The sequence below is a fragment of the Octodon degus genome, unplaced genomic scaffold (assembly GCF_000260255.1).
Source record: "Octodon degus isolate 3935 unplaced genomic scaffold, OctDeg1.0 scaffold00040, whole genome shotgun sequence".
NCBI lineage: Eukaryota > Metazoa > Chordata > Mammalia > Rodentia > Octodontidae > Octodon > Octodon degus.
The window spans coordinates 5,583,649-5,601,502 of record NW_004524616.1 but is presented as its reverse complement, the minus strand read 5'-3'; the positions used below and the strand labels follow the sequence as shown (position 1 = coordinate 5,601,502).

The window sequence follows — 17,854 nt, the reverse complement described above, 5'->3', positions numbered from 1 at the left end:
GTTCCCAGTCTTCTGTTTCCAATTTTACAATCCTGATAATTGGAAGAATTTTCCACAGTCTGGTTTCTGGCTCCCTAAATTTCACTTCTCCTTAATACACATGCATCTACTGCCAGGTCAAACTGGAAGACCCACTCACATCGTTATCCAAGTCGAAGTCTGCACTGTGTGTCACTGTGCCAGGTGAGTCAGACCAGGGCAGCAGGAGAGTCCCAGAAGACATTTCTACACAAGTTGGCGAACCTAAATACACATGGAACCTAGAATTTTGCCATGTTTAAACTAAGTATCTGCATTCAACTTCCCCTTCCCCATGCCATAGCTATTCTAAAAGGTCCAGGCATGAGGAAAAAGAACAGGGAAAAATCAAGAATGAAAAGTCATGAATCACAATGGACTTTGGTTAAATTTTGCAGTACCATGTGACCATATTGTTAGGGCCCCTCTCAGGGCTCAGAGAGGGAGCCATTCCAGGGAGATGTGTCTGCCTCTGGATGGGCACCTCTCCCCATCTTAAAAATCCTTACTAATGCTCAAGCAAGAGAAATGTTCCATCTAGCATGCATCTGTCTGGGGACTTGGAACTGATGAAGCAGATCTAAACAAAGAAAAATCCAATTTGCGACAACCCCACCTCCACCCAGGACTTGGTTTGGAAAGTCTGGGTTCCCCCAGTGATGGGTCAATGGATGATGGGGAAAAACTTCCCTCAGGTAAGGCTAGAAAATGAGGCCATTCTCTGTGGTAAATATTTTTACTGCTCCTTTAGGAAGCACCCATCCAGGACAACCTTGAAGCCAGAGCACTTTAGCAATCCAAGTGCTGGACCAGAGGGAGAGTCCATCAATTAAACCAGGAACATGGACCATGATACTGCCAAATCAGACCCGAGCTATGCGGCTCTGAGGGCTTTCTCCCCTGCTTGGAATCTTGGATCTGGGAGTTTGGAGTCCTGGCCTCTAGGTACAGCCTATCTTGGCCCAACAACTTCCTGTTCAGCAGAAACTTACTAAACGTACTCATTCTGGCCTTTGACTGGCCCATCTCAGCTGCCCAGCTGCCTATCTCAGCTTCTGCCCAACCTGTATGAGGACCAGTGCTCTTACTTATCTGAATGACTCTTATAGTTGGGTGTTTTCCTTTCTTAGCCTCAGTGGCTTCATATGTCTGGGAGGAGACCCTGGACTGTCCACTCCAAGAGGGCTAAAAGGTCTGAATTGTCCTCTCCTGTAGTCTCAGCCCCAGTGAGTGGAAGGCACGCAGCTATTGCCTGTGGAGAAAATCAGAGGGGAGAAGAGACCCTTGACTTCTGTGTGGAGGAGGCAGTGTACTTGCAGTGGTTGGCACTTGCTCAGTTGCAAGTGACAGACAGCAAAACAAACTGGCATGAGAAAGAAGGAATGTGTTAGTTCCCATTGCTAAAGCCCAGGGGTAGTTCCAGCTGCAGGGATGACTGAAAGATTCTTGAGCTGAAATGCAGTCATTAAGACTCTGTCTGTCTCCACCTCTGCACTTGGCTTTGCTTTCTCTCAGAACTAGCCCCTGGCTGGTCCAACCTTCTAGTCTTCTTGCTCCAAGTCTGGCAGAAGAGAGACAATCTTGTTCTGAAAAATCCAGACAAAAACCTCAGAAAGGAGTTTCAATGGGCAGAATTGGGTCACTTGTCCATTCCTGAACTGGTCATTGTTTCTAAGGACAGTTGATTCTCTGAGGGTCCATGTCTGGCTTCTGGAGTTGACCCATCAGTGGAGAAGGAAATAGTTTTTTGAGGAAAATCTTCGTTATATCAGCAGAGAAGAGGAAATGGTTTGCAAGGTGAACCACAGGTCCCCAGCAGAGCATTTAACCAAAGGCTGAACATTTGGGCAAATCTTCCTTACTCCGAGCCTCAGCCTCTTCATGTGCTGTGGATGACATGGAAGGCACTAACAAAATCCCTGCCCTTCTTCCCACCCTAGAGCTTTTGTGAGGTCCTAATGAGCCCGTGAGTTATGGTAATAGCTAACATTTATTGAGGCATCACTAGGCATCTGGCCCTGTGCAAAGTAAACCCTTTACACATTTATTTCAGTCTTTATAGCCACCCTTGTTGCTGATGAGAAGCAGTTGGGAGAGGTTACAAGGCTCCAACACTGTCACACAGCCAGGAAGGGTGGAGCTTGGGTTTAAAGCAATGCCCTCAAGCATGCGGCTATATATAAACTGTAAATAATTTTACAAGTGTAAGGGATTATTAGTAAAGGTCTGTACTGTTAATAATAGTAATTTTTTAAAACCCTGAAAGGGAAATTCAAATAAATGTTTGTTTAGCACCTACTATGGGCCGATCACTCACCAGGGGCTTAGAAGGAGACATATAAATAACTGTGAGGCAAGCACCCTGTGATCTGACAGAGCCATAAACATGCCCCATGGGAGTGTGAAGAGTGGGAAGGAGGGAGGGTAGTCTGGAAGGGTCTCTTGGAAAAGGTAGGATTTGAGCTGAGCTCTAAAGATTAAAGAATTTTAACAAAGGGAGAAAGAGAAAACCAACCTGTAAGTAACTCAAAGAATCCAAAGACTCAGAGCTGAATTTTTGGAAAAGGGTTAAGAACTTGTATGCAAAATAACTTTCACACCAGCAGAAGCTTCAAAAGTGATTGACTAAGTGGAGCGCAGCAGTTGCCATGGGAACTGAGGCAAACTTCATCCCTGTCATTAGTGAGCATCCCTGGCTTCAAGCTGTCTAGCCAGGGCCAGGAGACAGTGGGAGCAGGGCTGGGCTGGCCCTTAGAAGAAACACCCAGTGAGATTGCTGCCCTGGGAAGCTAATTCTTGTTTCAAAGGGAAGCAGAGTTGACAGGTGACACCTGGGTCTGAGAAGACAGGCAGCCAGAGGAAGCCTCTGTCTCTTGGACTTAGAGACATCCCCAAGCCTCAGGGAGGGAGTGGGAAGGACAGGGAAGAGGCCTCAGGGTTATTTCCAAGATGATTCCATTCTGACTCAGCATCAAGGTGAGGAGAAGAGTTGAAGTGGCTGCACCAGGATGTTGAAAGCTTGAGGGGGAGCCCCCCCCCCAAGGTGGATAGCCCTGCTGTTCCCAGGGCCACTGAGCTCCCCACAGTGGGTAGCCCTGCTGTTCCCAGGTTGACTCAGCTTGGGTCTCTGGAGGCCGCTTTGGTCATTTCAATGCACTAGGAGTATTGACATCTGACCATTTGCATGGGGGGGGGGAAGCAAAGACCCCACGGGCAGGCTGGGCAACAAGAGGGCATACAGTGTGATTTTTAATACAGCAAGCATTAGGTTTGAGTATCAAACCTGACTTTGACACTTTCTAGCTGTGTGGCCTTGGTTAGCAACTTCCTAAATGTACTAATTCCAGCCGTTGACTGGCCGGTCTCAGCCTCCCAGCTTCCTGCCTCAGGCCCAGCACTCTTACTCTTCTGAAAGACTCTTACACTTGGATGCTTTCCTCTTAGCCTCAGTGGCTTTCTGCTTACCAGCCTTTTTGGTGTTGCTCAGCTTCTCAGTCTATCACAGTGACTTTCCTCATCGGTGAGACAAAGCATCTGGCCCTCGAAGTTCCAGGAGGAGAAGCTAACCTAGCTGCTCACAGTGTATAGAGGTTTCGGCTCAGCTGGCTGGCTCCAAGGCAGGGCGGCATGGCAGAGGGCTCCACAGAGGAGAAACAGTTCTTGATGGGCAGAGGGCCATACAGCCGCAAGCAGCAATAGCAGTGCTCTTTCTGTGCCTTATATCCTATCCCAGCTACCCATGTAGGGTGGGGCACCCTTAATCCTATCACACTATGGACCAATCCAAGCATCCATCCTTAATCCCAACATCACACACTCTAGATGCAGCCACCTCTGACAAGCCACACCTAAGGCTGCAAGTGGTTTTGGGGGACATCCAGATACAAGCCTTAGCACCCTCTGTGAGATGCAGATGATGTGAATTTTACCTACCTTACAGAACCATGTGAGAATTAAGTGAGATAATTAATGTAAGGAATTGGGTATGCTGCCTGGTGCATAGTAGATGTTCAATAAACGCTAAGTATTATACTGCTTCCAAATGTCTATTTGGAGTCAATGCAGAGTACCCATCCCCTACTCCAACTCCCAGGCATGGTACCATTGTTGTGCTAAAAGCCAGCTTCTCTAGGGTATATACAACAGGATGACAATGAAAGCATTAACTTAGTACTGGGATTTATTTACCTTTGTGTACCCAGAGACCCTGTTCATAAAGGAGGAAGGCAAAGTTCTGCTCCTGGAAACCAAACCCAGGTGCTTGAGCATCTTACTACAGGCAACTAGGAACCATTGCAAATTTTGCAGAAGAATAACTTGATCAGGGGAATGCAGGTTTTTGCCCTGAGGCTTGTAGGAACAGAATCTAAGTATACTGACAATAGAATTTAAGTATAAGAACAATAACAATAGCTATTATTTTGAGAGAACTTATTACACCTGAGACACTATGCTAAGAGGTTCATATGTCTGATGTAACCCTTGTAGCGACCTTAAGAGGTTGGTACTATTATTCCCACTTTATTAATAAGAAATTTGGGGCCCAGAGAGGTTAACTCAGGTAGCCAAGCCACACAGCTAGCAAATAGTAGAGCTAAGCTGGAACACAGGTGATCTGGTATCAAGGGATCTCACATTTAGCTAGGACATTCTTCTTCTCAGAAGCTGCAGAGGCTCTTAGGACATAGCCTGGGGGTGGGGTGCCTACCATCTGCACTTTGGAGACCCTGCCATTTCTTTCAGAACCTCCTCCACCATTTCTCTGGGACTTCACCTTTCTCTGAGTGTGCAAGCACGCGTGCGCACAGTGCATGTGTGTGTGACAGGAAAACTTCAGCTGACTAGTGAGGACAGAAGGCTCCAGACATCAAAGTGCACAGAACCCCGGATGGATGGGCTGGAGGCAGGCCTAGGTCCTGCTAGGCTACTGGCAAAGACCACAGCGGGAACTTCTGAGAACACAGAGAACAAGTCCTTTCATACAGCCTTCCTTTGAGCTGGCCTCGGGTGGGGCTGGGGTCGGTGGCGGAGGACGGGGAGTGTGCGTAGAGGTGAGGCCGTAGTTGAGCTGGGCAAACAGATTGGGCCGTGGCTGTGAGCACAGAGTGCTCATTGTGCAGCTAGAGCTCTGCTTTCAATAATCCGCTTGGAAGAATGTTGTATTGAGCGCCAGAGAAAGAAGCCATTGAAATGCCCATAGCTGGGCCCTGGGAAGGGTTAAAGGCAAGGGGGCTCTGAGTGCCCAGGCTCTTGCCACAGTTGGGTCCAGCAGCTGGTACAGGGATCCTGACCATGAAGGGGCACTCAGTGAGACCCCCCCAGAGGGCCAGAAGTGAGGGTCAGAACACATACATGTCTTCCTCCCAGAATGCTGAGGGGCTGCCCCAGCATCATGGTAGAACATTTTTTTTGTCCATGAACCATTTTGTGCAAGTAACAGGCAGAAAACCCTGGGCCTTGAGCCGCCCCCTCTGCCTGCCTACTCAAGAACAACTCGTCCAGGAAGTCTGTCTCTCCTGGATTTCTGACCAAGGCCCTGCCACCCACTCTCCATAACACAGCTAGCATGGCTTCTTAAACACTTCTGACCTTTTCGTGAATCATTAGTTAATTATGATTAATGAGGCACTACCGAAGAGTGTGGCAGTTACAGTGAGAACCAGGAGTCACTAAACCAGGTGACCATGGGGCCCTGTGGAGTTTTTGAGAGGAGCTACTCATTAGTTGTCATTGGTGGATGGTGTGCCCCATACCCAGGGCCACCCGTGCTTTCACTGCAAGTGTGTAGGGCTTAAGGTGAGGGTGACAGATACATGTAGAAGACAACATGGCTGCCCCAGGAGCAAGCACAGTCTTGCCCCAGGAGCTACCAGCATCACCAGAGAGACCACCACTATGCAGCTCACTTGTCCCTACAGGACCCAGTCAGGACTTTGCTGCCTTCCCAAGACCATGTCTAAGGAGGATGTCATACAACTGAAGCACTACCGAAGAATAGTGCATACTGGTCATTTTGAATGGAAACCTTAAAAAAAAATAAACAATTACTTTCCTGGCTTTCTTAAACAGATCCTAAACAGGATTTAAACTTGCAGGAGCAATCCATCATTCTCTTTTCGGTTATGGTGGATACAGCTGGTGCCCTTGGGTCTATTCTGAAAGATATAGCTCTTTGCTACTGCCTCAAATGATCCCAAATTCCCAGGCTTTTGGAATTCACCAATCTGATTTCGTGTTTATTATTTTATTTCTCTTCAATGTTTTACTATGAAACTGTATGGCTATAAAATAGGAATTGCTTCAAGCTGCTTTCATATACATTCCTTCTGAGCTGCTTCTAATATTCCTGTATAAGAAATGAAATGATTATCATTGTAAGAACTGTGAATGGAGCGAGAGTCAGCAGGATCAGAGTAGCGAAGGCCAGGGAGCTCTCCTAAGAGGGAAGGGATTGAGCTCTGTGATATAATATTTCTGACTGTTCAAAGGCTCACTGTATTTTCTTGCATGAAGTGGTCCAGCCCAGACAAATTGACCTCTAGTGAAAGGATGCCGATGTGCATAATCTGTGTGTCTTGGTTCCTCACTGAGACACAATACTGGACACCCACAGCTCTAAGAAAGAAAGATTTATTTTGATTCACGGTGTGTGGAGGTGGCTCCAAGGCAGGGTGGTGTGGCAGGGAGCAATAGCTTATGTCATGGTGGCAAGAAGTAGAGAGATGAAGAGAGGAGAGAGCCACACCATTCCAGGCCACGCCTCAGTGACCCATCTCCTCTGGCTAGCCTTTGCCTCCCAATATCACATCTAGCAGTAAATTCATCAGCAGACACCCCCATGATCCAATCACCCCCAGACCATGAGGCTTTGGGTAGGGACATAGCGCTGTGCACGAGGTCTGTGCCAAGGGCAGTGCATTGGAGAGAAACAATATTTATACTAAGATAATTTAAAATCAAAGGTGACCAAGTATAAACACTCTCATTCAGTCATGTGCATACATACACACACACACACACACACACATGCATGCACACACACACACACAGCAACAAAAGACAAGGCCATGAAACAGAGTCATCCAATTTTTCATTTTTTAATTTCTGCATTCTAAAATGCTGAGGACACACAGAATAATGACATTTTCAAGTTGGAATGAACTTTCAAAATCTTCGTTTTGCTCCCTGTTTTAGTTCAGGAATCTCTTTCACCTAGACAAATAGGACCTTTTCTTTTTTGTCTTCTTGCTTAGATCCAATTATAGGGAATTCAGTGCTTTTTGAAGTCTGATCTCATCAATGGAAGAGAAACCTCTGACAGGAAGTAGCAAAACTACAGCCCTGCCACATCTGATCTGCATTTCATGGGCGGATGTTAGAGTTCTTGTAGTGTTTTAATGAAGATATCTTCTGGGGTTATGGAGTAAAGCACATCCATGTGCATGGCGCAGATCTTTGCTTGTATGGGTGGGCATTTCTGACGCCAATCACCTTGGAAGCAGCTAGGGCTGGTATGGAAAATGCAAAGCCTTGATTAACCCGTGGGACAGGGAATGTCTGCTCTCCTGAATCTTTCTTCTTGAGCCTGAACTTGAACGCCTTGGAGCTTTCAGAGTCTGGTTAGGTGGAGGTAGGGCTGACGGACTCTGTCCTGCAAGGCAGCTAAGCACCCTGGAGAGAACACAAAGGGAAGATGAGCAGCCAATCCTGAAAGCGGTGTGACCTGGATTCCTATCACACTTTGTGTTTATTTCCATCTTGTCATCCCTGAGGCTTTGGAAATGTTTAGTTTAAATGTTCCAGCCTGGCCCAGCTGTGGAATGGCATTTAAGCCAGAGCTGCAGCCCTGTGTTCATGTCCCGACAGCATTCGAGGGGGAATGGTGCCCTAGGAGGCCACTGTGGGTTTTGTGGCTACCAGGACCCTCCTAAGAGAAAAGTGAATGTGGGAAACCAAAGTTGGCCCAGAGGCCTACCTACTGCCCTCCACGTGGTGATTCACTTGTTATTGCCATCCTTTTGTTAAGCAAGCTGCCACAGTTCCCACAAAGTGATCCTTTAAATTGGCTGAAGCGGGCTGGTGAGATGGCTCAGTGGTCTAAAGCACCTACTTAGAACAAGCTTACAAAGCACAGGGACCGTGGTTCAATCCCCCAGCACCACATGCCAGCCAGCTCTGCCCCCTGGTGGGCTGAGCTGGCCACACACACACACACACACACATAAATAAAATTAAAAAATAAATAAATAAATTGGCTGAAGCTTGTCTCCTGGTGACTTTCACCCACAGGGTTGAGTCCTTCCTCTCAAAAGCACAGAGACGGATTAGAACTGTTTACATTGAATAAGTGCTTACTCTGTGTTGGGTATTTTACTGACCAGTAAAGTATATCTCATTTGTGCTATTATTCCATCTTAAAGACCAAGAAATTAGATCAGATCTTGAATAAGTGTTAAGATTTGAACTCATGGGCCAGGGAGATAGCTTAGTAGAATGAATGTTTGCCTGGCAAGTGCAAAGGCCTGAGTTCAATCACAGGTTCTGCAAAAAACCACATTATCTCTTTTACACACTTATAATATTCAAATAACGGAACTTAACAAAAAAAAGGGATACAGATGAATGTCCATTTTGTATCTGTGTATTCAAAGTGGTTAGGATAGATGTATAGTTACATTCTCTTAATGAATAGAGGGATTTGTTCTAATGGTGTTTGTAAATAGGATATCAAGTCCGCATCTTGTACAGCAATTAACCACTAGGAAGAATGTATGCAATGTGTTAATTATTGAAACTGTCCTACCAATTTGATTTGAAACTATCTCATTGCTATTTGTTTATCAATAAAATTATGGAAAAAAAAAAGATTTGAACTCAACCTCATGTCAGATCCTACCGTTCTGGACTTTGAAATATTGCCTGTCTTGCCCCTACCTGGCAGAGCCCCCAGGCACTTGTAATCCTGTTCTCCTTTTGGACAGGGTGAAAACCTACTCCCACCATGCTGCCATTTCTCTTTGTGCCAGGGGAAGGTAGCAGTGACCAGTTGCTCTGACCAAGGTCTGCGATAATATAAAGAATGCAAAGCCCAGGCTGGCCTGGCATTTGGTGACTCGTCCCAATTTGACATCCAGGACAGCCTGGGCTGAAGCCTCTGGCAGCACCATTTTAGCAACCTTCCCCTTAAGAAGGTTGCTTTTCCTGTCCTCAACATTTTTTTTTTTTTTTTTCTGCCAGAACAACAGGCTCGGTTTTCCTGTCTTATAAATCTGGTCACCTAAATATGGGGCTTTGAGCAAACAGGAGCTGCTGGCCCCACGCAGCCCTCATTTCAAAATGCAGATTCTCAAAAGGCGGCTATTTTGGGGGGGTCTGGTTTCTTTCCCTATACACAGTGGTTTTCAGCAGAAGGGAAGTGATCTTGGCATGGGAGTGGCATGAGCAGGGCAGATGCACCCGGCCAGCTCTTTCCCCCCAGGTTCGTGAGACACCCAGCCCTTCTAGAAGCTCTGAGAAAAGGTCTTTGGTGACATAACTGGGAAATTTGGCTTTACCCACCAGCTCCTGGAGATCAGCAGTGAGTGTGTTAAATATGTGGTCCTTGGAGTAAAGTTAAGCCTAGTTCAATTTGCTTAGTCTAGTATTCTCATTTGAAAATGCAGCCCATTAAAAATCTGTAAGACAATGATGAAAGCTGAGGTTACCAATGACTGCATGGCTTGATATATTCTTTGGCCAGGTTTCATTTGGCCTATACAACGCTGGAGTCTCCTTTAAAGCAAAACAGTTGCAATATTCTCATATTAATCTGGACTTGGGCGCTCTTCATGAGAAAGCAGAAGATCTGAGACATCGGTCCACATTCTTGGATTATACTGGGCGGCTGGAAACAAGGCTTCAGTCTTTAGCTGGCTACAGGCCTTGTGCTTCCCAGAGGCAGCGCCACCCCAGCCTTACTCACTTGGACAGTTGCCCGAGTCCCCAGCCGCTCTAGCTTGGAGGTGTCCTTGGTGGGAGTTGACTTGGGCGGTCCTGGAAAGCCACTAATGCATTCCATCCTGCAGCATGGGCTGACTTGCGAGCTGGAGGGAAGGGATGTAAGATGTGCACAGCGTCCTGCCCTCTGGCTCCCGGGCCTGATACTTAAAGGTTCTAGTTGGGAATTGCAGAATGAGGAAGGGAAGGGTTTGGGCAGAGGGAAGCTGGCAAGGACCAAACTTGCCAGCGGGCCAGCTCAAGGAAGGAAATCTGCTACTCAAGTAGCCACTGTGAACCCCAGCGAAAAAGCCGCTAAGCAAAGCGACCCAGGTGCACCTCCTCTCCCAGTGCCTTTCCCCTGCCGAGATCGCTTCACTTTTCCGGCTCTGCGACCTAGACGCTTGTCAGGACTTCGGATTCTCCACTGGTAGAATGCACCAGTTGGACTTGAAAATGATGCTCGCCCCTTCCACAGCTGGCACTCACAAATGCCAAGACTTCATGATCCAGGAATGTCTAACTGGGCCATTCCGGAGTTGTTCCACGAATTCCAAGCAGCCCCTCCCTTCTTCCCCAGTCCCGGGAAGGGGAGGGCATCCGAGCCGGCCGGCAGGTCTGGGCTCCCGCCCGGGGGAGGAGCCCTCACTCGCGTCCCGCCCCTCCACCTGGGTCTCGACCGTCCCGTCAGATGTTACAACTTTCTCGCATTCTCTCTCGCAGTGTCCCTCCCGCCCCTAAGGCCGCGCAGCCCACACAGCCCTTGTCTCCCTCCTCTTCCCTGCGGGGTCCTGCCCACCTCCTTGTGGGGAGCCCGACTGTTCTGAGACTCCGGGCGGGGCCAGAGGCCAGCCCAGGGCTCGAGGGTCGGGGAGAGGGGAGGAGAGAGGGAAAGCAGAGGAGAGAGAAATTAGGAGGCGGGAGAAATCGGGGGCATAAAGGAAGAGGAGAGGCAGAGCATGGTGGAGAGCACTTTTTGGAGGCCGATACGCTGGGTCCCAGGCTGGCCCGGCTAAGCTGGGGGAGAGAGAGTGAGGGCGGCGCAGGGCGCGCTCTGGGGTGGCCCGGGGAGCTCCGCGCGGGCCTGACCTTCCCAGGCGCCTGGCTGAAGCCGCTGCCTGCCTGGGAAGAGACACCGGGGAGTCCCCGGGGGCACTAGGTGCTCCCGTAGCATCCAGGCGGGCTGGCTAGCCGTGCGCCCTGGGCGCGCGAGGCACCGAGGCCCGGAGCCCTGCGCGCCTGGACTGGAGGGCCGGCTCGGCGATGCACGCCCTCACCGGCTTCTCTCTGGTCAGCTTGCTCAGCTTCGGCTACCTGTCCTGGGACTGGGCCAAGCCGAACCTCGTGGCTGACGGGCCCGGGGAGGACGGCACGGAGCAGCCCTCGGCCGCTCCCCCGCAACCTCCCCACATTATCTTCATTCTGACCGACGACCAGGGCTATCACGACGTGGGCTACCATGGCTCAGATATTGAGACCCCTACGCTGGACCGGCTGGCGGCAGAGGGTGTCAAGTTGGAGAATTACTACATCCAGCCCATCTGCACGCCTTCACGGAGCCAGCTCCTCACCGGCAGGTAGGCGCAGCAGGACCCTTCTGGCTGGGATCCTAGCTCCCAGTACTCCAGTCAGATTTTCCTTTCAGGCAAGCCCAGCCTGAGACCTGGGAAGCCTGCGTTATGGACTTCTTTTCCTTCCATCAGGCTGAGCAATGTTTGGAAGTCCTTTGTTCTCTTTGGGCCTCAACTTGCCTACCATTATAAGGAATGGGTCTGATCATCTCAAGGGCTCTCTGATGTTCTAGGATGTGCACCTTCCACACAGTGCAGAGCTGTCTGGCTGGCCCGTTGGAGGATGTGGCAGCCTGTGGCATTTATTCTGAATGCCTCTTCTGTTGACAGACCTGAGCCTCCATACGTAGTTACATCTCAGTTTTCTTGTCTATAAGATGGGGCAAAGAACAGTTGAAAGGGAGCAGTGAGTGTGGAATAAGTTGTGGGTAAGCTGCGCGGCCAAAGTAAATGGCAGCTGTCACAGGGAGGATCTAGTCCCTACACTGTTCAGTCACAACACGCTGGAGAACTAAGGAATTCATGGCGGTGGGGAGAGAAAGACACAGGTGAACTGGTTACTTCACTCTTCAAACCTCTGTTTTCATCTATGAAATCCTCCCAGGTTGGCAAGGGCCCCCCTAGAAGGTGTGCTGCTTTCTTAAGGAGACACCCCTGGCAGGGTAGCAAGAGTACAGGGTTACAAAAGCAGAGAAACAGGAGGAGGGTTGTGGAAGGCAAGCTCTGGCCACTTAGGAGAAAATCCTTTGGCAGGGCTGACGCTAATCTTTCTTGAAAGGGAGCCAAGGTATGTTTTCTCCCAAATTCTATCCCAAAGTGTAATCCCTGTCTCTCCTGGGTAGAGAGAAACCGAGGCAGGAAGTCAAGGAGAGCCTAACCTCATGCCTGGGCCAAATTTCTGGGCCTTGTGGGAGAGGGGGCTGCTCAGCAGGGGTCCTGGAGCAGAACCCAATGGTGAGCCCTTTCTTTCTTGGATCTAGTGCTTACCATTCAGATCCCGGGACAGAGAAGACAGGACAGGAGGAGGGGATGGGTGTCTTCTATGGTTGGGGCTGGGATCCTGGTGGTAAAGGCAAGACATCTACTGATTTCCTGCAGAGGGAGAAGGAATCTGCATTCCATGAGTTTTGTACAAGTTAGCCTTTCTCTCCCTAGAGTGATGACATCTGGTTTAAGCAGTGGAGGGAGTCGCCAGTGGGGCAGCGCTCCAGCCTCTTGATCCGTGAAGTTAGTTGAGCCTGGCAGGCGGTGTCTCCTCTCCACCCTCTGCAGCTGGCTACCTCTGACCAGTGTTCTGTGTGCTCCGTGCTTGTCGGCATTTGTTAATGCTCCCTGTCCTGTTTGGTGGAGCCAGAGAGGGCCACAGTTTCTCGGATTACTTACATGCAGTAGGCTTTGGCGACTCTGGACAGCTCACCCACATGAAAGCCAGCGCTCCAAGGAACTTCAGCTTTATGAAGAGCAGCTCAGCAAACAATCAGGGCCCTGGGGCCCTAGGGCACTTCTATCAGTAGAGTGCAATTATTTTATCAGACTGACCAAGGCCTGGAGGGACTGTTTCACCAAAGATTTTGAGCATGGATTGGGTAGCCAGGGGGTCAGAGGTCAGTGCCCCTGCTTGCCAGCTTTCTTTCTTTCTTTCTTTCTTTTTTTTTTTTTTTGCGGCACCGGGGATTGAACTCAGGACCCTGCGCTTGCCAGGCAAGCCCTTATTCTAATGAGTTATCACCCTAGGCCCTTTCTAATCTTGTGCCAGTTGCTCTATTTTTGGGAACCTCTGTTTCATTATCTGTAGAGTGGGACAATAATAGTCTCTGGCATAGATTTTTAAAATGAGAATTAAATGTGTGTCACATAGTGTTAAAGTGGTAGTAGTATTTAATTATAGCTAACACTAATAACAGCTTTAAAAGAAGGAAATCAAAACAGAAACCCCCTAACCTATCAAAGTGTCAAGAACTCAGGTCTTAGTTAGTCTGGGTGTACATGGGAGAGAGAAAAGGGCATGGGGTCCTAGTATACTTGTGAAGTTCTGGGCTTTTGGCTCACTATAGATTTGTAAGACACCATAAACAAAACTGGGGTGTGGTGTGTAGGCCACCACACAGGAGGCTGAGGCAGGAGGATTGCAGTGAGTTCAAGGCCAGCTTGAACTATATAATAAGATTGTCTCAAAAAAAAAAAAAACCCATAAAGCAGATCACATGTTGGCTTTGACCACAGAAGGAGCAAGATGGGGTATGAATGCATAAATGAGGAATTCAGGACTCTGCTAAGTATTTACTTCTACCTCAGAGCCTTAGTCTTTGTGAGTGACCTGGATCGAGGGGCCACATGAGCTCAGAAGCAAGCACATAGCAGCTGATCTCCTAAAATTTGGGGACTAGAGGGTTCTTAGCGATTTCCCATGCCGGCTAGTCTGCTCACACACAGTAGACTCCAAGCTGAAGACCCCTGGGGGAAGGGATGCGACAACCTAGGTTACTGGAAACAAGTTTCTGGGTGAGCTCTGCTTGGATTTGTGTTGAAGTCTTGACTCTGCCCTTGGCCACTGAGTGATGTTGGGGAAGCCCTTTCCTTTCCTCTGACCTTAATTTCTTTTATAGAGTAGGTGAATAAGCCAAGAGAGGAGGTGGATTCTTCTGGCTCTAAAACCTTCTGAATGCCATTCATTCATTCATTCATTCATTCATTCATTCATTGCATAAATAACTGAGTGTACTTTAAGCATTATCTGGGTGCTAGGAACACAAAGTTGAGTAAGCAGTTTTATTACATGACATTGGGCCCAAAAGCATGGACACCAAGTGTGATCCCACGGCCAAGTGGGACCATGAATGTGTGTACTTAACTCTGGAGAACATACAAGCAAAAGCAACATGTTCTTTGGGAGAGCTATGGGGAAACATTACGGTTGGGTAACATTTCAGCTGAACTTTTGAGAGTAAGTAGGAATTTGCCTGGAAGAGCAGGATTTGTTATAGACTTCATAGCAAGTTTATGGCTTACAAAGCTCAGGGACTCTCAAGTTTGGAGCCAGACTGCCTGGGATACAAATACCATTGCAACTACGCAAAATGTGAATCACCAGACAAACAATTTAACTTGTTGAGCCTTAGTTTTCATATTTGGGAAATGGGAATAATTGCACGTGTCTCCTAGTTTGTGGTGAGGATTTAGTAAGATCATTGAAAGGGCTTAGCATGATGTCAAGCACACAAGGAGTGCTTTGTGTTAACTATTGTTTTTGTCATTATCAATCTAGGTTCAATTCTTAATTCCCCAACTTCCTAGCTGGACAATTGGATTAACTATTCTGGGCTTTTGTCTCATCTGTACATTGTTAGTAATATCTCCTTCAATTGATTTTCATGATTCAGTGAGATGTTGCATTTGAGGTGCTTAACTCCTTGGTAACACATGGTTGTTGGTGGTGTTTTGCATAGTGCTGGGACCAAAGACCACCTTGGGATGGTGCCAGGGTTGGTTGGTAGCACCAACAGGTGGTCTGTAGCTCACCTGTGCCTTCTTTCCCCCACCCCCAAACAGATACCAGATCCATACAGGACTCCAGCACTCCATCATCCGCCCTCGGCAGCCCAACTGCCTGCCCTTGGACCAGGTGACACTGCCCCAGAAGCTGCAGGAGGCAGGTTACTCCACCCACATGGTGGGCAAGTGGCATCTGGGCTTTTACCGGAAGGAGTGCCTGCCCACACGCAGGGGCTTTGACACCTTCCTGGGCTCCCTCACAGGCAACGTGGACTACTACACCTATGACAACTGTGATGGCCCAGGAGTGTGTGGCTTTGACCTGCATGAGGGGGAGAGTGTGGCCTGGGGGCTCAGTGGCCAGTACTCCACCATGCTCTATGCCCAGCGTGCCAACCACATTCTGGCTAGCCACAGCCCCCAACAGCCCCTCTTCCTTTATGTGGCCTTCCAGGCTGTGCACACACCCCTGCAGTCTCCCCGAGAGTATCTGTACCGCTACCGCACCATGGGCAATGTGGCCCGGAGGAAGTATGCAGCCATGGTGACCTGCATGGACGAGGCTGTGCGCAACATTACCTGGGCCCTCAAGCGCTACGGTTTCTATAACAACAGTGTCATCATCTTCTCCAGTGACAATGGTGGCCAGACCTTTTCAGGAGGCAGCAACTGGCCCCTCCGAGGGCGCAAAGGCACTTATTGGGAAGGGGGTGTGCGGGGCTTGGGCTTCATCCACAGCCCTCTGCTCAAGCGAAAGCGACGGACCAGCCATGCACTAGTGCACATCACTGACTGGTACCCGACCCTGGTGGGTCTGGCAGGTGGCACTGTGTCAGCAGCCGATGCACTTGACGGCTATGATGTGTGGGCAGCCATCAGTGAGGGCCGAGCCTCACCTCGCACGGAGATCTTACACAACATCGACCCACTCTACAACCATGCCCGGCATGGCTCCCTGGAGGGTGGCTTTGGCATCTGGAATACTGCAGTCCAGGCTGCCATCCGTGTAGGCGAGTGGAAGCTGCTGACTGGAGACCCGGGCCCCGGTGACTGGATTCCGCCCCAGACCCTGGCTGCCTTCCCTGACAGCTGGTGGAACCTGGAGCGGATGTCCAGCGTCCGCCAGGCCGTGTGGCTCTTCAACATCAGTGGTGACCCTTATGAACGGGAGGACTTGGCTGGCCAGAGACCTGACGTGGTCCGAGCCCTGCTGGCCCGCTTGGCTGACTATAACCGTACAGCCATCCCTGTGCGCTACCCGGCTGAGAATCCTCGGGCTCATCCTGACTTTAATGGGGGTGCTTGGGGGCCCTGGGCCAGCGACGAGGAAGAAGAGGAAGATGAAGAGGAAAGCAGGGCTCGAAGCTTCTCCCGGGGTCGCCGTAAGAAAAAGTGCAAGATTTGCAAGCTCCGATCCTTTTTCCGTAAACTCAACAACAGGCTGATGTCCCCCAGGATCTGATGGGTGGGGTGGCAGGATCTTGGTTCCTTAGATAGATTTCCCCACTTCAGCCTGGTCCTGCTCCTTCTCAGGTAGAAGCCTGAGGTCGAGTCTCCATCTGTAGGGAAACAGAGGGCATAGAGCCCCTCAGTTGTACAAGATGAGAACCTCACTGAGGGCTGGGTGTAAACCAGACTGGATGCCTGGGTCCTCCTCCTGCCTCTCTACTGACGCTGTGACCTCAGGTGACCTATGGGAGCTTCCAGCCTCAGTTTTCACATCTGTAAACAAGCTCTAATGACTTTGTGACTATGGGATGCACACGGTCCCCTGAGGTCATGGTGGAGTCATGGGCGGTATTGCTGCCTCACAGCTTGCACTGTGAGGCCTTTCCCCTCATCCTGGTTGGGTGAGAGGCCATCTGGAGGCAGCTTCCTGCTGGACATTAGCTGGAGTCTGGCGAGCTGACTGCTCTTTTCAGGGACCCTGTGAGTGAGGGCAAAGGGGGACAGGCTGGGAGGCTACCCTTTTTGGTCTTCACGTGGCCTAGGCTAGTCCTGGCCAGATCATCGGGGCACTGGCAGAAAGTTCTTTCTGCCTCCGGCATCCAGGGACATTGCTGGGCCCTCAGCTGCTTAATATCAAGGTCAGTAGAAAGAGCTGTGAACAGAGCCCCTGAACCCATCATCTCCTGTGACCTTAGGCACTGTCCTTCCACTCTGGGTCTCACTTTCCTGGCTCTGGCTACCTCAAAGAGCTGCAGAAGACTGGCCCATCTTGTGGTTGTGAAGGAGCCTGTGAACCTGATTAAATGCCTGTACACAGAGGCGAGCAGTTCATTGCTGTCTGTGAACACATCTGTGGACATGTGTGGGTCAGCATGTGCGTCCTGGGGTGGGTGTGAGCCCTTGGACAGCTGAGAGAATGGGAGAAGAGGTAGGCAGCCTGGCCAGGAGGCAGAAGGTGTGAGAGTCCTGCGACAAATACATGGTATAACCTCCTGCAAACCCGTGACCTACTCTGGGCCTCAGTTTCCTACAGAAAGTAGATGATCTAAGGGTCCTTTCCACTTGGCCATTCTGGGCATCGCTGGGTGTGCATTCTGGGGTACATAGTCTGAGTGGTGGGGAGAATGGGTATGGGGGGTTGCAAAGCCTGCTTGCTGCATAGCGTCTCCATCCGCACATTGCGTTCTGCATATCTCCCTTCAGGTTCCAGTCGGCGCAGTGTGTGTAGGCGAAAGCCCTGCTGTGAATTTTGAAAATAGTTATTTTTGTCACTGGCAAAGGAGGACTGTTAGGACTCGTCAGCTTGTGGATGAACGGGATGGGTGGGGTGGGGTATGTGCAGTGCAGTG

General features: G+C 49.7%; 1 protein-coding gene across 4 annotated transcripts in view; it reads left to right on the top strand.

The window, feature by feature from the left end:
* The window catches only part of Arsi (arylsulfatase family member I), a 39,878-nt gene extending 22,589 nt beyond the window's left edge, over positions 1-17,289 (top strand). The window contains exons 2-4 of one of the 4 annotated variants that reach the window (XR_002821122.1): positions 11,289-11,570; positions 15,114-16,602; positions 16,641-17,289. Coding sequence is in view for 3 of the 4 variants with exons in the window: in XM_004631302.2 (XP_004631359.1) it covers positions 11,257-11,570; positions 15,114-16,518 (1,719 nt within the window). In the remaining variant the exon portion in view is untranslated. Of the gene's footprint in view, positions 1-10,953; positions 11,571-15,113 lie in introns of those variants that run through there. The other 3 variants (XM_023715328.1, XM_004631302.2, XM_023715329.1) reach the window with 3 other exon arrangements.
* Positions 17,290-17,854: the final 565 nt, after the last annotated feature.